The sequence below is a fragment of the Leptopilina heterotoma genome, unplaced genomic scaffold, assembly GCF_015476425.1.
Source record: "Leptopilina heterotoma isolate Lh14 unplaced genomic scaffold, ASM1547642v1 Lhet_134, whole genome shotgun sequence".
Taxonomy (NCBI): domain Eukaryota; kingdom Metazoa; phylum Arthropoda; class Insecta; order Hymenoptera; family Figitidae; genus Leptopilina; species Leptopilina heterotoma.
Genome location: NW_025110853.1, coordinates 3,823,300 through 3,847,081, shown reverse-complemented (window position 1 = coordinate 3,847,081; position 23,782 = coordinate 3,823,300). Strand labels below are relative to the sequence as shown.

The window sequence follows — 23,782 nt, the reverse complement described above, 5'->3', positions numbered from 1 at the left end:
TTTATTCAAAAATTTCGAAGTTTATTATTTAAAAATAAAAAATTATTTAATTATAATAATTACAATAATAATAGTAATAAGAATAATAATTATAATAATACTAATATAAGAGGTAAAATTTTAAGAGTTTGCTTGTAATAAAAAAAAAACTTGTTTGAAAGTCAGATTCTCCACATTATCAGAAAGTTCTTATTAAAGTTAATTAGATCGTGAAATATTATCGGATTTCTGTAATTACCGATTAAGAACAAATTTCATTTGAAACAAATGTTTCTCTCAGAAATTCATTCGGAGAAGAATTTTGAAAAATAAAAGTGTTTTCAAAAAAGAGGAAAACTAAAAAAGTATTAAACTAATGATATAGTATTATTAAACTAATAAAATAGTAGATGTTATTAAATAAATAAAATAATGTTATTAAACTAATAAAATAGTAGGTATTATTAAATAAATAAAATTAATTTATAATTTAATAAAGCCAAAAAAATTAAATTCTATATTAATATTTTTATCAAAAAAGAAATTGAACTTTCAATAAGTTAATAATAATTAAACGGAATGAAATGAAAATAAAACTCCAAATAGTTACAATTCTTTATCAATAATATTTATTTTTGGTTCTCAATAAACATACAAAATTATTACACTATCCATACTATTAATCACACATTTATACAAAAATAATAATAAAATTGGATAACTTAAAAACGGCATTATTTATAATATTTATATATTTATATATATAATATATTTAAGATTAAAAAACAATTAGAAAATAATTGTATATATATCCGAATTCGATATCAAATTTTATCAATATTAATAAAAAAAAAATCTATTAGGAAAAAAAATTGAAACGAACATGACTGTATTTGATGAAAAAAGAAAAAAAAACAATGGAAAATTAATAACGTATTCATGTCGGATGCGTTATTTATTTGTATTCGTTAATTAATAATTATGACGTAAAAATGAGCAGTCGATGAAATTTTCGTTTTGATACGATTTCCCCATCGCTGCATCTCTCAGTCTTGCACAGTCCACAAAAAATCACAAACACTCACTCTCTTTTTTTTTTGCATTCAATTTTTTCTTTTTTTTCATTCCCTAAATTGTTACTCTCTACATCTGTAAATTGTTTTTTTTCTACTTTTAATTCTAGAAAACAATTTTTTTTTCGTTTTAGATACAGATTTGTTAGAGGGAAACAATTTTAAGGATTGAAAAGTGATGAAGAAAGACAGAAACAAAATTCATTCGCCGTCGTGCATACAATTATTTACTAATTTTTTATAACACAGCAAATATACGCACACGACATCAGACTGCTGGACAGCAAGCCACGCACGTACGGTACTGGTAGAAGTAACATACACCTTATATTTTAATCGAATTTTACAAATCGGGGTTGGGGGGAGGGAGGGGGCGCTTATTTATTTCATAATCGATGAGGAACCATTGATATACGATACTCGTGTATTTATATAGCAAAAAACGTGTGCCAATCGAGTCATAAGTGAGATGAGTGGAGAACGTGTGTCTGCTTTGTGAAAATTGTATCTGTCAACTCTTATTTTTTTTTGCGGTAAAAATTACTTTGAGATTCAATTTTTTATGTCGATCAAGAATTTCTAGTCGTTTGATTAAAAAAAAATTATGTTTAATTGAAGATTGATTATGAAAATTTTTCCATAATTCGGTACAAAATAAAAATCAAATAATTATACTAAATTTTAATTTTGTTAAATTTCAATTCCAATTTAATTAAATTTCAATTTCAATTAAAACTTAATTAATTTTCAATTTATTAATTTTCAATTCCAATTTAATTTACTTTCAATTTCAACTTCAATTTAATAGAATTGAAATTAAATTCAATTCAGTTCAATTTGAAATTCAATATAATTACATTAAAGTTGAAATTGAAACTGAAATTAAAATTGAAATTTAATTCAATTAAATTGAGAAAGAAATTAATCTTTATACCTTTAATTAAACTAACAATGCACTGTGAAATTTTCTTCATAATTTGGTATAACTACAGTCGAATTGAATTAATGAAACTGGAATTGAATTTAAATTGGAATTAATTAATTTAAATTAAATTTTAATTAAATTAAATCAAAAGTTACATTTCAAGTTAATTTAAATCAGTGGAAGTTTCATAATAAAATTTTTTCATACTTTAATATAAAATAGAATTAACTTAATTAAATTCAAATTTAATTGAATAAATATTACATTAAATTGAAATTTAATTTAACTTAATTTCAAATTAGATTAAATTAAATTCTAATTACTTTAATTCAATTCTAGTGTATTTATACCAAATTATGAGAAAAAATTGCAAAATGCATGTTTAATTTAATGAATGGTAAAAAAATCAATTTCATTTTAATTCTAATTTAATTAATTTTTAATTTCAACTTTAATTTAATTAGATTAAATTTGACTCCAGTTTAATCAATACAATTCTACCATATTTATTCCAAATTATTGTAAAAAAATTCCATAATGTATGTTTAATTTAATTAAAAGTAAAAAAATCAATTTCATTTTAATTAAATTTCAATTTCAATTTTAATTCCAATTTAATTAAATTGAAATTTCACCTAAAATTGAAATTCGATTTAACGAAATTGAAATTTTTTTTAATTAAATTAAAATGAAATGGATTTTTTTACCTTTAATTAAAATAAACATGAATTATGAATTTTTTTTTCATAATTCAGTATAAAACATAATTTAATTTAAGTGAATTGAAATTACATTAAATTAAACTGAATCTCTACAGTTATGAATGTTTCTAAAATTTTAAACATTCAAATGAACAAAAAATTTTTCCCTTTTCGATATTTTTCAATATTATTATCTTTTAATGAGAACTAAAAAACAATTGAACATTTATTAAGAATATTGTAATTCATTTTTTAATTTGTAAATTCATATTTTTTACCAAAATTCAAACTTCAAAAACAGTAACAAAAAAAATTCGTTCATTTAAACGTTGAAAACTTTAGGGACATCAGTTTTGAAGTAAATTTTATAAATTTGTAATTGAACTGAATGAAATTGAAATTTAATTTAGTTCAATTCAACCGAAATTTAATTTAATTTAATTTGACCAAATCCAACTGAAATTGAATTGAATTTTCAATTTTCTTTTAAAAACTATAAATTGACAATATTGTATTTTTCGGCGAAATCGAAGAACAAAATTGCGAAGAAATTCTTGTTGCTTGCAATTATTTTTCCGGGAATGATAAAGAGGGGAGTGGATGACATATATATATTTTTATATATATAAATATTTATATTTATATGGAGAACACTGGGAAAGACACTCAGGGCAGACAGACAGACAGACACAGATATAGACTAGGCTACCAACTATTTTATCGTACCTATCTAAACGTACATTTAAAGAGTGTATATACACACACGATATGCATACATATACAATTAAGCTTTATACGTATGAATATACGTATGGTATCGTTTCAAAAATTCGTCACAATTTTTTTTTTCCTTTTTGTATCATATTTTTTTTCTTTTTATTATCATCACGATCGTTTTTTCATCAGTTTTTCTTTATTTCTCCTCTAATAATTATTTCTTCACGTTCCTTTCTCTTTTCTCACAATTCTAATCTCGAATAATAATTGTCATTATAGATTTCTTTCTTTTTTTTTTTTTTTCATTACTCAAGCTTATGCCCAAAAATCTACCAGAGGCACTTTGGGTTTATTAGTACCATTAGAAAATGACGTGCGCGGGGGGAGGCAAACGCACGCCTTTTATATCTTTCAGAGCAAGATGATTGTTTGTTTTTTTTATATTTGTGGCCCGCGGAGCCGGCAACCTGGTCTCTGCAGATTCTAGTCCGTCTCTCTCAAGCCCTAAGAACTGTCGAAAAAGTTCAATTTTTCTTTTTATTATTAGGAGTCAATTATTTATAGTTAATTGTTGAATATAATTTTATATTTAGTATTTTATATTCAATAGAATTCTATACTCGGTAGAATTTTATATTCGATAGAGTTTTATATTTGATAGACTTTTATATTCAATAGAATTTTACACTCAATTCGAATTTTACATTCGATTGAATATAAAATTCTATTTTACATTCAATAGAATTTTATGTTTAATATTAATACACTTTTATATTCATATGATCCTAAAGTTCTCAAGTTTCAAATGAAGGAAATTCATTTCTTAAAATTAAATTTTTATTATGAAAAACTATCGTTTTGCGTAAATATAAAGAAAATTGTTTCTAAATTAAGTTTTTACTTTTTATTTCAGTAATTTCGAAAATAGTTTTAATAAAAAATTTCTTCATTTGAACGTTTGAAAATTGTGGATCATTCAATACAATTTTATATTCAATTCAATTTCATATTCAATTGAATCTGATATTTAATTTAATTTAATTTTATATTCAATTGAATTTTTTATTCAATTCAATTTTATATTCAATACAACTTTATTCTCAGTAATAATTATTATCGTTCATTTTTCGCTAATTGTTCCCATAAATAATTATTATTGATAGATATTTTCAGGTAGATGTATTTTGAGAAATAAGAATAAAAATATTGAAAAAATTTTCAAAGAAGAAAATACGAATCGACTCTTTCGACAGTATCTTTCTTTCGTGTTATTTTATAATTACCAAATAGGGTTCATAAATAATTTCCTATTAAACTTGTAACAGAACTGAATAAAGTAGAAGCAGTTTCATTGCAAAAATTAATTAATTACAGATTAGACAAAAGTGTACAAAATTTTTTAGACAAAAAAATTGTTTTTCTCTAATCGTAAAATTCTTTGTTAACTTTTTTTTCATTTGGAAAATAATAAAATTTTTTCGAACCCTATGAACAACCTCCCCCCCACTGTTTTTCACTTTCTACCCTACTATACCTCCGTTCCATTTCGTGACTTTCTTTTAGCTCTGAGTTTTTTTTTCTTTTTTTTCTTATTCTCTCCATCTCTATATTTTTTTCCATTTAGAAATCTCCCGATTCTTCCCGATATTTTTGAGCAATAAATACTTTCTCCACGTACGACTTGCACATTGAATTGACGCACAGGACAGTCATTAGTTTTTTTTTTTTTTTAAACGCACAATCATTATTTTATTTCATTCATACATTCATACCAATATGGTTTTACATTCACGGAGTAATGTCACGTTAATTAATGATTATCAATTCATATCAATTTGATATCAATGTATTACAATCAGACAAATACTCAACAGTGATCATTATTCGTTATTATATTACAATTATTAATTAAGAGCGACAACAACATGACGACGGAGGCGTTGAAGCAGTTTTTTTTTTTTTTTTTTTTTTTTGAAGACAGGGAAAGTGATACAAGGCAATTTTTTTAAATGGGAATGATGAAGAAATCATTTTTCATTTCTTTCGCTTTTTTGGGGGGGAATAAACATTTTACAAAAATTGAGGTATTCGCACCTCGGAGGATAAAAAGAGCCTTTGCGCGTTAGTATACCTTATTATATGATAAATGGCAATGACGTGATAGCAACAATGTTGATGATGACTTATGGCAGATAATAACGTCGATTAGGTGATATATAACGTGATGAAATTAATGGAATATTTTGGAGTTTTTGGAAGCCGGGAATGTACAGACGAAACGCTTTTTATTTATCTAATTAGGACTTTCGAATCAGTTTCAAGATTTCAATTGTGGAAACGATTTTAGTTCTAAAAAAATTTTATTAAAGAAAGATTTCAAAAAGAAAAATTTCACTAAAATAGATTTTATTAAAAAAATTTTGTTTTAAATAAAACGTTTGTTAAAATAGCAAAAGATTTATTCCTAAACAGTAATATTTAAAAATTGTATATATATATATTTCTAAAAATTAATAATATTTGCTTAACAATAATCATCCGATGACTTTTTTCCACTGCATTTTACATGATTTCCTATAAATCGCCTTAATTTTTTGCCCTTACATTTTATTGAAAATGTTTTACCCATAGAAATGTTATTCGTAACTAAATTTGCTTAAAACAATTTACCATTTGCAATAAATACAAAACTTTGTAAAAAAACTTGATTTTACTTTTTTTGTCGACTTCTTTTCGTATACTTAAAAAACTCCCAGTAGAAAAATCGCACATTCTTTTTTATCAACTAATCGTAAAGATTGTCTAATTTGTCTAAATTATCTAAATCTAAAAGAAATTATATAGAAAAAAATCTCTCAAGAGGAAAGTTGCCTTTTTTCCGATTAACTGTATATTTGGCATCATTTTTATTTAAATGGCAGTTTTTTTTGTGCTTTACTTTGCAAAAAAAGTCTTATAACTCCAAAAAAAATGTATCGAAAATTTTTATTACCTATAAAAATCAAAAATAAAGTAAAACTGCAAAACTTTGATTCTAAACTGAGAATCATTGTTACAGAAATTTTTGCAAAAAGAGATGAAAAAATTTTTTTAAAAAATTGGCACAGAAAAGAAAAAAATTTGAGCGTCTATTCTCATTGTTCATCAATGAGTAGGTAGAATTATAAAAAAAGCATCTGTTCCTCTAAAATCTTCTTGTCTTGAATATTTCAGTCTCTCTCTCATAACAAAAAATCACAAAATAGAAAATAAATTCGATATATTATTTATATATACACACAGTAATAATATAAAAAATTGTATATTATATACTGGAGGAATGTGTCAAGAAATAGACAAAACAAGAAAATAGAAAAAATAAAATGAAAAAAGAAAAAATTGGAATTAGTAATTGACAGTATTAATAAAGAAATTATTATGAGAAAAGAAGCGTTTCGAGGGAACATTTCTTAGGCCGGGTACCAAAAAATTGGGGGGGGGGGGAATGGGGGGAAGCACGCACACTCAACACAACCGTCATATTGAACTGGCCTCGCGCGCGCGCGGCCATAGTCCAGATACAATAATATCCTATAATCTAATGAACAGTCTGTTCTCCGTTTTTTTTCCATTTTGCGCAAAAAATGCATCTTTGTTTCTCCTTTCATTTCTTAAACGTATATATATTTTATTTATTTATATATATATTTATACTTTTATTTGTATTTGTGTATTTTTTCCCCAAATTAACGCATATTTCGCGTGTAAATTGGATGCACAAAAAGATTTAATAAAGAGGGGAATTCGATTTTTTTTTCAGGGGGCAGGGAATGGGGAGAGAAAAGAATATATACATACACATGCGCTGCGACGGTCTATAGTGTATATATGTACACATATACATATGACATACCATTCATATATATATATATAATAATATTATTAATATTAATATTCATATCAATTATTTCAATAATAGCTTATTGCTACTTATCTCGTAATTCCGTGAGCCCCGTCGTGAGCCCCGGATATTTTTTTTTTTTTGTAATAACGATGGATGGAAATTTCTTTTCGTTTCTTCTTCTAAAAAAAAAGCGCGCCGATGTCGCACACATTTACAAAAATTTGTTCAAATATTTTGATAAAAATCGTTTCTCGCGTGCTTTTCAGACGTGAAATTTATGGGGGCCGCTACCGCCGGGGTGGTGAGCATTTCAATTAGTATCCTAGTACGATATCGTGTTTCTATAATTATTATTTACAATTGCGCGTTAATGTGAAATTTCCACATTTGCTTTTGTTTTTCACACACCTGCCAACCAGCGGCCATCAAGAAGACTGTAAACACGAGTCGTGATTCAATCTCTATTTGGGGGGGGGATGATGTTTGCACATGGAACGAAGGAAGAATAAAAAAAAAGTTTTGAGAGAAAAAAAAAGATCTTTCTTGACCCTGTTTCAAAATGCATACAAATGCGACGATCCTCCTCTCCAGACTTTTGAAAGCACGGCCGTAATAGCTTAATAAGACTTAGTTTATCTACTTATTTTCTTGATTCTTTTGGTGCTTCACTCTTGCACCATCTTTTTTATTTACCAACAACTTGGTAGTCTTCTCCTCTCTCTTTCTTCGTTCGTTCGTTCGTTGAAGAACTTGGTTCGAGGAGGAACTGGCCCGAGCGATTAAAGCAGTAATAGGCCGCCAGTACGCTTGGCAATTTATCGACAATGCTTATCGTCATGACTCAGCAAGGTAGCTCCTGACGTGGTTTCGTTAGGTACTTTGCTGAGTTCATGGGGCATCAGGGATTGGCATCAGCTGCCATTATATTGTGAACCTGTTCGAGCTTGTACGCCAGCCTCTGTTTCTGCGAGAATTCATCCTCCTCGAGGGTCACTATCAGTTGTTCGTTGTACTTTCCTGCATACGTGTAAAGTTCATAGAGTGCGCAATTCGTATTGAACTCGGTTGTATGCAACTGCAAAAGAAAGAAGGGAAAAAAAGGAAAATTAAAATTAATCATTGAGTTTGAAAACAAAAAAAAAACGATTCTCACGAGTGGAATAAATATTTTTTTGCCCGAATGCATTTACTGCTCAGTCATTCAAACGAGTAAATATACTCACTCTAGATTCTTCGGCGAGCATGGCATTCATATCCTGGTCGGAAATGGCAGGCATGATTTTTATATCGGAGTAGTAGCGCTCCACCCATTCTTTATACACTGGAATGTCCTTGGCGTAGAGCAGCTTCGAACTCGGCGAGTCCTTGCCTAAAGTTTAGAAATATACTTTAGCTTTATGCTTAGAAATATTAAAAAAATACTTTCTCTATAGGGAAGCGAAAATTTTATAAGAATCTTAAGATAAATTTAATTGGGATGAATAATAAAATACTTAAGAGTTAATAAAATAGATAATTCTAAAGTTCTGAACGTTCACATGAACAACATTTATTTATTTCCTCTTCAAATTAAATTTGTATTTCAAAATTTTTGCGTCATTATCAAAAAAATTAATTATTATAAAGTTTCTAAATGTAAAACTTCAGTTCTTCATTTCAATTGGAATCAGTAATTATTGAAAAAAATTTTAATAAAAAATATTTCGTTCATTTGCACGTTAAAAAATTGTGGATCATTAAAATAAAAATAAAAAATACTTAATTGACTTTTTGAAGAACCTCATTAAAATTTGGAAAATAACATTTCGAGGAATTTTAATTTAAATTATTTTTAAACAATAGAATTTTCAAAAATTTTACTGAAAGATCTTTACATGAAAATTAATTAAAATTAACATCAGAAAATTATATTAAATTAAAATATTAATAAAAAAATTAATTCGTAGAATTTTTTTCAATATAATTTTTTAAAATTCAAATATTTTCAAAATTTTCAATTCACCATTTTCGCAAATTGAAATATCTACAAAAAATAATTATATTAACTTATTAACTACACTTTTTGAAAAATTTAATGTTTTAGAATTATTATTTATATTTTGAAGAAATTAATAATTTTGAAAATTTCTAATTAAAATAATTCTTCAAAAAATTGATTACTTCTGTAAATTATTCAAAAATTCGTTCAAGATATTCAATTATTTTCGCAAAATTACATTACAATATATATAAAAAAAATAGTTTTTAGAAACTTTTCATTGTAATTTTTTAAAATTCAATTACTTTCAATATTTCCACTTACATTGTTCCGAAAATTCAAATATCTAGCTTTTTAGAATTATTAGATTTTTAGAGACCTTAATTAATTTCAAAATTTTTATTATAATAATTCTTTAAAAAACTTTAAATTTTGGATTTTTCTGAAAATTCAAATACATCCAAAAAATTATTTTTTGTTTATCAACTACATTTTTTTAAAAATTCAATTTTTTAGAACTATTATTAAATTTTTAGAGAAATCAATCATTTTCAAAATTTTTATTCAAATAAGTCTTTAAGAACTGATTCAATTTCTTATTTTTCAGAAAAACTTTAAATATCTTCAAAAAATAATGTCATTAATTTATCGACTATGTTTTTTAAAAAAGCTAACTTTTTAGAATATTGTTATTAAATTTTTAGAGAAATTAACCATTTTCAAAATTTTTATTGAAATAATTCTTCGAAAAAGAGATTAAAGTTTTGAATTGTCAGGAAATTCTTTATAAGAAATTACATTATTTTCGAAAAATCATTACAATACAATATTTTTTAAAAAACAAATTCTAAGAATTTTTTTTTATCATAGTTCTTAAAATTCAAAAGTTTTCAAGGAATTAAACTTTTAAAAAAATTTACTATTTTTTTACTTTTATCATTGAAATTTTCGAGAAAACTAGTATTTTTATACTTAAAATTCTTCACAAATTTGCTTATTTTTAATATTCTCCAAAAATTCTTTTAAATAAATTCAAATATTTAAAAAAAATTTTTGCTAAAGTTCAATTAAAAACAACTTGTCTTGCATTTATATGTAAATAAATAAATAAATAAATAAATAAAAGAAACGAATAAATAGAATAAAAAAATTATTAAAAATATTATTACTTTTTAAAAATTATTTAAAAATATTTTTAAAAAATTATTTTAAGAATTTTCTTAAATATAATTTTTTGTAAATCAATTTTCTTTAATATTTGCAATTACTTAGTTTTAATTTAACCTTAATAAATTAAAAAAAACCATCAAGAGTTACATTTTGCAATTTATATAAAAAAATTGAACTTTATTTGTATTTAGATAATTGAATATTCGAAGAACTTTCTAAAAATTATTAAAAATAATTGATTTAGAGAAAATTTCAAGTGAAAATTCTAGAAAATAATTGAATATTGGAAAAGTTATAGTAAAAAATTTTCAAAATAATTGAATTTTAAAAGGTTTCAAATTAGAATTTTTAAAAAATAGAATTTTGAGTAATATTAATTGAAAGTTTTTCAAAATTTAGTTTTTTGATAATTTTAGTTCAAATTTTTTTAAATTAGTTGTATTGTTGAATATATATTTATTATTTCATTAAAAAACTTTTAAATAATTGAAATTTTGTAATATTGAATTTCAAATAATTGAATTTAAGGCGTTTTTTAAGTAAAATTTCTTTCTTTTTTGAATATAATTTAACTCTTGAATAAATTTCTCAAAAGTATTAAAAATAATTTATTTAGAGTAGAATTTAAACTAAAACTTCTAAAAAATAATTAAACCTTACAGATTTACAGTTGTAATTTTTAGAAATAATTAAATTTCAGAAGAATGGAAATTGAAGTTTTTAAAAATTAAATTCCTGTGAAATTATTAAATTTCAGAGGATTTGAAATTGAAATCTTAAAAATTTTAAGTCCTGTGAAAAAATAAATATAAGTATTTAAATATTCTTTGACAACACTGAATGAAATAAACGACTTTTTCAATTTTTTTCTTACTTTAAATCGACTAAAACGACGAGGCTGAAGTCTGCAACGTTTTTAAAAGCGAAACCAAAAAAATAATGCGATGGTTTTTTTATTTTTGATTCTATATCATGTTATTTTTAACAATTGTCTCTTAAGTAACAATTTATTTCTTAAAAATTAACGCACACAAAAATTAGAGATGAATTTAATTTCTTAAAAAATTATTTTTTGATTTCTCGTTTTTAAAAACGTTACGGACATCAGCGTCATCTAAAACGACTTTTTTTTATCTTTAAAGTCGATCCAAGGCCTGTTAGAAAATAAAATAGAAAAGAATACGAAAAGACTTACCTAATCTATGATCAGATGTAGAACAACTGTCCATGAATGTTTGCGCCACAACTGATAAACACGAGTCAACGATATTTGACTTGTGAATGTCAAAAACAAAATTTGGATTCTTAATGAGATTGACCCAAAACCTAAGCGGTAGAGAATTGCTCTTCCACGTGTGAACCACTTCGGGGTCGGATATGCCATGATGAAGAGCCTGATCGTCAAGGAAGTCGAACATGTATTTAATGGCAAGCGGCAATGCAGAGCCACGATGTGCCGTACTGAATATCGTCTCGAATAAGTCGTCCACGAATTTCTGCAAGGTACCCTTCGTTGCCAGCAGTCTTGTCAAATAAATTTCCGAAACCATTTTATTACCACGTTCGCCTTCCTTTTGTGCGTCCGAATCGTGATGTTTAACGAGATGCCAAACCTTTAAACCACCATCGTGATCATGATTTAATGGCGACGTTGCACGTGACAGTGGTGGACTCGCTGAATTAAATTTACTAAGATTTAATGTCTCATATTTATGTGATTTGTCAGTTTTCTCCGATAATATTGATAGATTATAAATAGAGGATTGTTTCGAGACAAGATTAAGCGATGCACCGTCTGGTACACGATAGTGATTCAATGTATTCCTCTTCTTCCAATCGCATTCCGTTTTTGTCGTTGAATCCTCGTCGTAGAGAATCAGTCTTCCAGAGGCGCCTGTTCTCCATTCTATTTTTTGAATTAAAACAAAAGCAATTTTTTAAATGTCCAATTGTTTAAATTTATATGCAAGCATCACAGTTCCTTTTATCCTCAAAAAAGATGACAAGAGGAATTTTTTTTTCTCAAAAAGGGGACAAAAAATATACCAAACAACAAATTAAAATGTGTTCAAAGTTATATTAACAGTGTATATTAATATTCAAATTTCTTACAGTTTCGGATTCTTTGACAGAAAATAATATTTATTTACGAATTTCTTTAATTGTAAAATTATTCGAAAACATCAATAACTTCATTTTTAAAAAAATACTTAATCATTATTATTTTTTCCATAAGAATGAAGATTTTCAAAAATTTCAATTTCAAACTTTTTCAAATTTCAATAACTTATAATAAGAATATTCTTATAAAACATGAAGATATCGATCACCCGGAGTCTTCGACTCAGAATGATTGATGTCTTCATGTCTTATAATAATTAAAGACGACTGCGTGATAGAATCATTATTTTATATTATAAGCACATTGTAACAGTAACTTTTTCAAATTTATTTTCATCATTTCAATTCAATTATTATTTTCTAGAATTTTCATCTAAAATTCTTTTTCAAATCAATTATTTTTAATAATTTTTCAAAAAGTTCTTTGAGAATTTTCAAATTTGTTTACAATTCAATTTTACCAAATTTCGATTAATCGGAAATTCTACAATTAAATATATATTAGAAAATAAAAACTTCTAATAATTTCAAAAAAAAATCCAATTCAACTTTTTCAAAAAAAAATTAAATCTACAGATTTTCCAGCTAAAAGTATGAAAAATTCAATTTTCAGAGATTTTAATTTGAAATCTTTTTAAAATTCAATTATTTCTAAAAATTCACGCCAAAATGCTTTTAATATTCAATTATTATCTAAAGTTTTAACTGAAATTCATTTTTAAATCACGTTTTGTAATTAGAAAATTCAACGAGAATTCAATTATTTAAATACAAAAATGAATAATTTATTGATTAATTGAATGTTTCTTAAAATTGAATTCTTATAAAAAATTTTTAAATAATTGAATTCTTTTGACGAATTTTGATGAAATCTTTAAGAACAATTGAATTTTTCGAGGAATTCAAATAAAATTGTACTAAATTAAAAAATTGGGAAGAATTTTATACACAATTTCTAAATAATTGATTTTTTTTTGCAAAAATATAAGCCCATTTTTTTAAATAATTGAATTCTTGCAAAATTGTTATTATTCATGAAAATAATTGAATTCTTGTGATGAATATTGTTATTTGTAAAAATAATTGAATTTTGCAAAGAATTTTTTTAATATTTTTGAAAATAATTGAATTTTTGTAAAAAATTTTGCTATTTATCAAAAGAATTGAATTCTTTTGAAGAATTTTAATGAAATTTTTAAAAATAGTTGCATTCTTTTCAAAAATTCGATTAAAATTGTGTTTAAAATAATTGAAATTCTGCGGTGAGTTTTATTATTTATGAAAATAATTGAATTTTGGAGAAGAATTTTAATATTTTGAAAGATAATTGAAATTTTGACAAGATTTTTTTTTTAAATTTCTGAACATAATTGAATTTCTGCGAAGAATATTATTTATTAAAATAATTGAATTCCTAAATAAATATTATTATTTATGAAAATAATTGAATTGTTGCAAATAATTTTATAAAATCTTTTCAAATAATTGATTTTTTACAAAAAAAAGTGTGCCAGTTCTTTTTTAAAGAATTATTGAATTCCTGTGAGAATTTTAATACTTATAAAAATAATTGAATATTTGCTTAGAATTTCATCAAATTTTTTTTTAAATAATTGAATTCTTTTAGAAAATTTTATTAAAATAGTACATAAATTGAAAATCATTGAATTGAAGAAAATTTTTGAAGTTAATTGAAATTTTGCCAAGAATTTTATTAAAATTTTTGAAAATAATCCAAGTTCTTTAAAATTTCTAGTTAAATTCATTGAAAATGGAAATTTTCCAAAATTTCAAATTGAAACCCTTTATTTATGAAAATTGTAAACGCAACTCTTATAATAATAGTCAATTATTTCTGAAATTTTTAAGTAAAATTATTATTCATTAAATGATTTATAAGTAATAATGTTATGATAGTTCTACAAGAATTAAATTATTTAAAATAAATTATTATCAGAAATGGAAAAAATTAAAGGTTTTGTTATTTTGTATTAGAATTCATTGTAATGTCATAGTTTATGAAGCAAACAAAAAAAACACTAAAATTCAGTATTTTCTTATGAATTCTAAAAATTTAATTTTTGCAAATAAAAATCCTTTACTTTTCCTTGATTAATTCTACTTTCCCTATTTTCTTCAAAAAATAATGTTGAAAATATGCTTATTTGTTTAAAAAATGTCAATGTTTTAAAAAAATTTTATAGAGGCGATATGCCAAAAAACATTTGGATCATGTGTAAATTTTATAAAAATAAATAAATATTTTGATTGGCAATTTTTTTTTCAAAAATTGATATTTTCGTTTTTCTAGAAAAAACTATTAATAATAATATTTTAATTATTTTTCTAGAGGTCTGCATTCTGTTGAATGAACTATCTTGTAATTTATAAAATTCTTTACAATATATTATTTAAATCATTAACATAAAAAAACATTTATATTATGTTGTGGGGTTAATTAAATCAAAAATGAAACGTACTGAATTCTATAACATTGAGTCTAAATTTTATAATAACACTTTGAAAAATATTTTAAGAAAAGAAAAACTTCTTTATTTTTAATTAGAAAAAGGTGATGTGATGCCTGTAAATGTCTAATTTTTGAGTTTATTTATTTTTTAAAAGTATCTCGAAAACTTACCCAAATCAAGATCGTCCTTCCTGGGTCTTTGACTGTAGGGCGTTGCTCTGTAGATCGTATCGAGCGATTTTTCCTTAACCTGAGAAATTGTATCACAATCCAAAACCTTAACGGGAACATTTTCTGTATTTGGATCCATTCCGCCCACGAATACTGTCTGTTGTGAAATAGACACATAGACGGTCTGCAAAATGAAAGAAAGAAAGAGGATTATATTATTTGTTCTCGAGAGGGAATTTGAAACGTTATTTATTGGACAATGTTGCTCACTCATGAAACGAAACGTCATTATTACTCACCATGTGTTTAAAATCAATAGATTGTCTGATTAACTTTTCTTCCGACAAGGAGTACCTTGCCTCTGATGTGATAGCATCTACGGGCCCTTTATCGACTTGCTGCTTCATCGCACGGAAGAGCATGTACAATGGTTCGCCTGCACACTCTCGCATGAATTTATACAACAGAAAAGTAAACCAAGCAGACAGCATTTTCTCCGCAACGCTCTCGGTTCTAAAATAAAGAACAAAAATTAAATCATCATTAAATAAACAATTGGAAAAGACTTTTTTCGGATAGTAGAAAAAAATAAAATACCTTCTGAGTAATAATTTCGGATGACTCTTTCCCTCCATGCATTTTTCGATAACTTCGGCGAGTAGTGTTTTCAGAATATCGGTGCAATATTCCATTTTGCTCTGCAGAGTGACCATTATTAGGCTTGCAACGTTGACACGATCCCTCATGGTGAAATAACGATTGCTCTCGAGAGTTCGCACAAATAGGAGTAAGAAAGTTTTGTTCATGATGAGTTGTCCGAATAAACGAAGACCCTTTTCCTTTCTCGCCAATTCCGGTCTGTCCCACTGAAGAACAACATGATTTTCCATATTTGGAAAGAGAATTTTCATCGCATATGTTCGATAATCGAGGAAAGGTATTCCTCCGCTAGTCAAGTCGCCGGTCAAATCTGTCATCTCGGTCTGCAATTCGGCGAAAGCCTCCTTACACTCGGCAGCGACCCTCAATTCCAATATATCCATTTGCTCCTGCATATTCTTCAAAACTCGATTGCTCTCTGTCGATTTTCGTCTGTACGCAATCAGGAAGGCGATAAACACAAAGACCAAAATGACAATCGCCGCAATCACACCAATCAACGCCGGTTTCGACAGCGGTCCATTGAGACCCGCCGGCAAAGCGTAACTCAATTTTCCAATTTTAAACCTCAATTTTGATCCAACAATAACAACGACTTCGGGCAGTTCCTTAGACGGCAGACCCTCGAGATCAATAGCCGGCGGTTGACTCTCTGGCGGTCTACAAGTGAGCTGTTGCCTCGACAATGAAGTCACATTACAATAACTGTTGCCAATTTGCACCACGACATCCGACTCCTGACAGGCACGATCGAGATGCTGCCCATTGATCGTCAAATAATCGCTCTTATAATATTTCACCTCCTCGTCAAATACATCGTAAATTGGATTCGGATAAAGCAAAAAATGATTGGACAATACTTGCGATAAATTCTGCACACCAGTCACATTATCCATTCTAAAACCATATTCGAGTGACAATGGCTTCTCGGCGTCGAGTGTCAGGAGATCCGGTATTTCAATGAGTGGCGAATCACAAATCATGCTCGTGTTCGAAAGAACAATGCATCTTGATACAAACATTTTCTCATCAAAGTAAACGTACATTTGGGGCGATCTTATCACGGCGAGATTTTTACCGGTGACGGAGATTTTTATACCGCCGGCTGGTATGCCTTTTGGTATTTTCACTTGCCCACCGACACCACTCTCGACACTCTCGATTGTCGGATCGGCGACGTAACGGAATTTCCCACTGTACTCACGAACACCCTCGTCGAAGAACATTCTCAAGGTGCCATTCAATGGTTGTTCACTTGCACTTGTCATACATTGCGCCTCACCCGGTTCGGTGCTGGTTATCATACATGGTAAATTGTCAATTAGTGCTTGAATTTTACTTCCTGCATTCATATATTTCCCGTAGATTCTCACTGTTGTTCCACCGCTCACTGGTCCTTCTTGTGGATCAATTGCCGTTATCACCGGATCGACGAATTCGAAATTATACTTTGACTCGCCGCGGAAGTCCTCGATTTTCACGATTACGGGTCCTTCTCTCGATTCTGAAGTTCCTGGGCCGTCGACTCGACAAACTATTTGCTTCGTCCTCACGTACAATTCACGGTACGGTTGACATTGAATTCCTACATTAGAGACAAACAAAAAAATTAACATTTTTCTCTCTTTAGGGTTGTGACAAAAATTAAATTTTGACTTTCCCTAACTTTTCATGAGGCTTCAATGTTTTTGAAAAAGAAAACGAAAAAATAATGCGACTGATTTTTATTTTTGATTCTAAATCATGTCTTTTTTTAAGAATACATTGGTGAAGTTCACGAAATTTAAAATCAACAATTTATTTAATAGAGAAAATGATTTTTTTTTAAATTTTTGGCTAAAAATTTTTTGTATCAATAATTCTTTGACAATAATTCAAAAAATGAAAATTTGTAAACAAAAAATATTGCATTCTGGGTAAAAATTATTTTTTTTCTATATGAATTAAGATTTTCAAATTCAAACTTTTTGAAATTTAATGACTTGTAAAAATATTGATGCTATTACTTCTTCAAAATTATTTTCATCATTTCAATTCAATTATTATTTTCTAGAATTTTGTAAATAAAATTTTTCTTTAAATCAATTGTTTTTAATCATTTCTGTCAAAGTTCTTTGAAAATTGTCAAATCCTCCTGTTTACAATTCAATTTTTCGATATTTCGATTATTAGGAAATTCTTCGATTAAATATATATTAGAAAATGAAAAATTCAATAAATTTAAAAAAAATGTCAATTAAAGTTTATCAAAAAAAATTAGTTCTACAGAATTGTTAATTAATAAAGAGTATGAAAAATTCAGATTTTCAAAGATTTGAATTTAAAACCTTTTCAAAATTCAATTATTTCTAAAAAATAATAAAGTATTTCTAATAAATTCTTCTAATAAATAATTAATAATTATAAAACTTAAACTTAAATTAATTTTTAAATCAATTTTTATTACAAAATTCTACGAGAATTATTTTAATATTTATTAAAATAATTGGATTCTTTTAAAGAATTTTAATGAAATTTTTAAGAATAACTGAAGTTTTTGAGAAATTCAATTTAAATTGTATTAAAATTAATTGAAATTTAGCAATTATTTTTATTGTTTATTAAAATAATTTAATTATTGCAAAGAATTTAAAAAAAAATTTCAAATAATTAATTTCTTTCGAAATAATTTATGCCAATTCTTTTTGATATAATTGAATTCCTGTGAAACTTATTTATGAGAATAATTGACTGTTTGCTTAGAATTTTATCAAAATTATTTTTAAGTAATTGAATTCTTTGAGGAAATTTTATTAAAATAGTACCTAAATACTGAAAATCATTGAATTCAAAGAATAATTTTTGAAAATAATTGAAATTCGGACAAGAATTTTATTAAAATTTTTGAAAATAATTAAATTTTGCTGGAGAATTTTGCTATTTATAAAAATAATTGAAATCTTGAGAATTTCTTTAAAATTTTTTTAAATAATTTAATTCTGTCGTGAAATTTTATTGAAAATAATTGAATTTTTGCAAACTTTTTTATTGGAAAAAATAATTGAATTGTTTCGAAGGATTTATTGAAATTGTAGAAAATAGTTGAATTTTGCTTAGAAGTTTATTAAAATTTCTGAAAATTAATTAATTAATTTTCAGGAAGAATTTTGTTATTTATCAAGATAATTGAATTCTGTCATGAAATTTACTTTTTACTTTTTATAAAAATAATTGAATTGTTTCGAAGGATTTATTAAAATTTTAGAAAATAAATCAATTCTTTGGTAAAATTTTGTTGAAAGTAATTGAATTTTTGCCAAAAAAATTTACTATTTATAAAAATAATTGAATTCTTTAAAAGAATGTTATTATATATCGAGATAATTGAATTCTTTCGAAGAATTGTAACTGCTCCAAAATTCCATTTTTTTTAGAGTTTTTAATTAAAATTCTTTTCTTAATCAATTATTTTTAATAATTAAATTTTCGAAAAACTAAGTTTTTGTAAAATTTCTAATTAAATTCATTCAAAATTAGAATTTTCTAAAATTTAGAATTAAAACCTTTTGGAGTTAATTTATTTATGGAAATTGTTTGCTCAACTCTTATAAAATTTCATTATTTTTGAAATATTTAAGTAAAATTTTTCTTTGAGTATTTTATGATAGTTCTTCAAGAATTAAGTTATTGAATATAATATTTTGAATTGTTGATGAAGAAATATTGTTGCAAAAAAATTTTTAGCTAAAAATTTGGATAGAAAAATATTTTTTCTATTAAATTGTTGACTATAAACGTTGTGAACTTCACTGATGACCGTAATTGAGATTTGTCTTATGAATTCTAAAAATTTAATTTTTTCCAGTACTTTTAATAAGATTCCCTGATTTTATTTTTCCCGACATTTCTCTAAATTCCCTGACCTGTGACAACCCTGCTCTTGGAAATTAGAAAAGTTGGAAATTCTTTTTCAAATGAGAATATAAAAATCGAAAAAAGAAATAGAAAATACAATAAGCATAAAATTGTGTAAAGAAAGAAAATCATACCAGCAACTGAGACTCCAGCGTAGATGTCATCGAAAGTTTTTCCCAGATTAATGCCACGAATCGTGACGTTTGTGTTTCCCTCCCAAGGACCCATCATTGGCTCGAAGGAATGAATCTCAGGATTTGGACAAGTCATATTTCTGTTGAGCCAAACGCCAGCTCCGCGATCGCATTGATCCTTGACCTCGCATCTGTCCGAACTTTGGCACCAGCCACAGCCGAATTTCTGCGCCAGGGCAAGACACATACCGCAATTATCGGCCATGTCACGACATCGATAGATCACCACGTGAATATTGTCAGGATTGTCCAATGGCTTTGAACCGCCCCATATAACGGCGAATGGTACAGTGATATTCTGAGATCGTGAGGCGTACGAGAATTCAGTGTCATCACAATAAATCGTGTCCGCCAAAAGTCGGGCATTTACACTAGTCACTCGTCCCTCAATGTTAAATTGACACACAAATCGTGTTTGAATGATGAATTGCTGAAATCAAATTTGAGTACAAACTTTACAAATTGTTTCGCTATTAAGTATTGAATTTGGAAAGGTTTTACTTTTTTGTTTCCTAACTTTTTTAATATTTTCAATTTTAAAATTAATGTATTGAAAATCATTGAATTCTTGCAAAGAATTTTATTAAAAATTTTGGGAATAATTGAATGTCGGAAGAAAATTTTATTATTTACGAAAATAATTGAAATCTTTCAAAGAATTTTATTAAAATTTTTGAAAATCCTAATTCAATTATTTTGAAGAATTTTTTTAAATTTTTTTAAATAATGGAGTTTTTTTTAATAATTTTAATTGAAAATTTGGATAGTAATTAAATTTTACGAACAATTTCTTTCACGTTTTTTAAATAATAGTGTTTTTTAATAATTAAAATTAAACATTTAATTATTGAATTTAATTAAAATTTTTAGAAAATAATTGAATTTTTCTCAGAATTTTATTACAATTTTCGAAAATAGTTCAATTCATTCAAGGAATTTTATTAAAATATATAGAAAATAATTTAATTCTTTTGAAGAATAGATACTATTAAAGATTTTGATAATAATTAAATTCTTTCAAAAAATTTCTTTAATTTATTGAATATAATCCATTTTGTTAATAATTGCAATTAATAATTTTGATATTAAAATTTTATTTAAATTATTGATAGAAAATTAAACTCTTTTAAACAAATTTATTAGAGTTTTTGTAAATAATTAAATTCTTTTGAAGAATTTCTTTAAGTTTTTTTTTAAATAATGGAGTTTTTTGAATAATTTTAATTCGAAATTTTGAAAATAATTGAATTATTTCGTGACATTTTATTAAAATTTTGTTGAAAATAATTGAATTTTTGCAAACAATTTTACCATTTACAAAAATAATTGAATTGTTTCGTGAAATTTTATTAAAATTTTGTTGAAAATAATTGAATTTTTGCAAACAATTTTACTATTTACAAAAATAATTGAATTTTTCGAAGGATTTATTAAAATTTTAGAAAATAATTGAATTTTTTTCGAAAAAGATTATTAAAAATTAAAAAAAAATTGAATTCTTTTGAAAAATTTTATAATGAATTAAGAGAAACATTGAATTCTTTCGTAAACTTTTATTGAAAATAATTGAATATTTGCAAAGATTTTATTATTTAAAAAAATAATTGAATTGTTTCGAAGAATTTATTAAAATTCTAGAAAATAAGTGAATTCTTTTGTGAAATTTTATTAAAATTGTTTTAGGAATTAAAAATAATCGAATTGTTTCGAAGGATTTATTAAAATTTTAGAAATTAATTGAATTTTTTCGAAATATTTTATAACGAATTAAAAAAAAATGAATTCTTTCGTAAAATTTTATTGAAAATAATTGAATTTTTTCATAGATTTTACTATTTTAAAAAATAATTTAACTAATTCGAAGGATTTATTAAAATTTTGTTAAATAATAAATTGAATATCACGTTAAAAATTAAACGACAAAAGTTCAGAACCTTTAAAAACATTTAATTACACATTTACTTAGTTGAGAAATTAATTTTTTCAATATGTAAAACGATAGAAAGAAAAAAATAAATATTGTTGTTCATTGGAACGTTTAAAACTTCAAGAGCGTAAAAAAAATTATCTAACCATTTGAATAGAAAACAAGTGGAATAAAAATAAAATATTTTTACTTACGCCAATAATGTGAACCTTAACACGAATTGCTTTCTTGATACCGGAAGAAACTAAAATTTCTTGTGAGTCAGTCGAGTTGATGGTCGGACAAAAACCTGGCCCACTTCTATAACTCGGACCCATTCTCTGTAAAAAATTAAACAAACAATTTTTAGAAAGTTATTTTCAAATTATCGTTAAAATATAAAATTTTATCGCTCGACTAGTCACCCTACTGTTAATTTTTTTTCTCCCTCCGAACGAGTGATAATTCGAGATCTAATTTCCATAATACAAAAAAGGGGACGAAAAATTGGAGAAAAAAATATTCAAAGTAAATTTAAATATTTTAAATATATATTAAAAGTGTCTCATATATTTTATACTGTAAATCAATTTAAAAAAAAGCGATAACGAAAAAACTGAAATAATATTTGTAATTTTATACGAGTCAATATGAATCGAATTATAAAAGGAATTTATCAAATTTTAATTATAAAAATTATAAAAAGAAATAAAAAATTGTCAACTAGATATGATTCCTCTCTGATCGACATTAATTTTCAAGAAGATTTCAATTGTAATGTTTAAGTCAAAATTCCTGAGGTCATTTTATAAATAATTTCTGATAATGTGTATATAATATTATTGAACGTTACAAATCTCTGAAATTGAATATTTCACTAACTTCGAAATACATAATTGAAAATGTCCTGGATTAATTTTCCACCAGATGGAAATTGAATATTTAAATAATGAATATGCTTAAATTCGTTAAAATCGATTTTAACCACATTTTGCTGCAATAATGTACAAAATTCTATAGATACATAACAAGTATTCTTATTTTAGAAAATTCGAATTTGTAAATATTTATTTACCATCTATCGTACTCGTCTTAAATAACACTTTTTCCCATAAAGACACTAAAATCAATTAGATTTTTTTGAAAATTAAACCTCAAATAAAAAGCTTTAATGAATTATCTGGAAAAATCAAAAAAGTTCTTGAGCTTGACTATTGTTTTTTTTTAAATTAACATAATTTCTGAAATAATTTACATGTTTTAATATACTTGAAATAAAGCAGAAACTAACCAGTAAATTTTTCAAAAATTTATGTTGGTTTCAAATAAAACGAATAGCATTAAAATTTAATTTTCAAAATTAAGTGGGTGAAAGTTTATGTTCTTTGACTTATTTTAAAGGTGATTTTACGTGGCATTTAAATACCTAATAGTCAGCAATGTGACCATTCTCTCCAAAAATATATACTAGTTTTTAAATTTAATCTAAGAAATTTGACATATGTTTATTTTCAGAGGTAAATTTTTTCCTAGTAATAACTTAAACATCTGTTACCTATTCAAAAACTGATGAAATTTTTAACAAATATATTCTGATTGCAAGTGACTTTTTTTAAAGTTAAGCTCAAGAACATTGTAATATTTCAATTATTTTAAGAATTATATTAATTTTAACAAAATAATGAAAATTCAAAAACTTTTGTGATTTTTAAACATTTAACATTGAAATAAAATAATAAAAGTATTAATTTAATCCTTTATTTTGAAATTTTTATTTCAACTTTTTATTGAAGAGAATTTTTTTCCAAATTAAATGTCCGAATCGATGTTAAAAAAAAAATTTTTTTTTTTGAGGGTAAAAATTCATATTTAAAAAGAGAGTTTAAACATTTTTTTAAAGAGAAATTCGCTAGATCTAAAGCTTTAATACCTTTTAGCTG

The 23,782-nt window shown here is 25.1% G+C and overlaps 1 protein-coding gene across 3 annotated transcripts in view; it reads right to left on the bottom strand.

Moving 5' to 3' along the window:
* Positions 1 to 4,904: 4,904 nt before the first annotated feature.
* The window catches only part of LOC122497586 (plexin-A4), a 476,001-nt gene continuing 457,123 nt past the window's right edge, over positions 4,905 to 23,782 (bottom strand). For all 3 annotated transcript variants that reach the window (XM_043604805.1, XM_043604803.1, XM_043604804.1), the window contains exons 8-15: positions 22,058 to 22,183; positions 19,877 to 20,366; positions 15,786 to 17,433; positions 15,488 to 15,701; positions 15,189 to 15,372; positions 11,622 to 12,332; positions 8,502 to 8,647; positions 4,905 to 8,353 (exon numbers count right to left, since the gene is read on the bottom strand). In XM_043604805.1, coding sequence (XP_043460740.1) covers positions 8,177 to 8,353; positions 8,502 to 8,647; positions 11,622 to 12,332; positions 15,189 to 15,372; positions 15,488 to 15,701; positions 15,786 to 17,433; positions 19,877 to 20,366; positions 22,058 to 22,183 — 3,696 coding nt within the window. In that variant the 3' untranslated portion in view covers positions 4,905 to 8,176. The remainder of the gene's footprint in view (positions 8,354 to 8,501; positions 8,648 to 11,621; positions 12,333 to 15,188; positions 15,373 to 15,487; positions 15,702 to 15,785; positions 17,434 to 19,876; positions 20,367 to 22,057; positions 22,184 to 23,782) is intronic.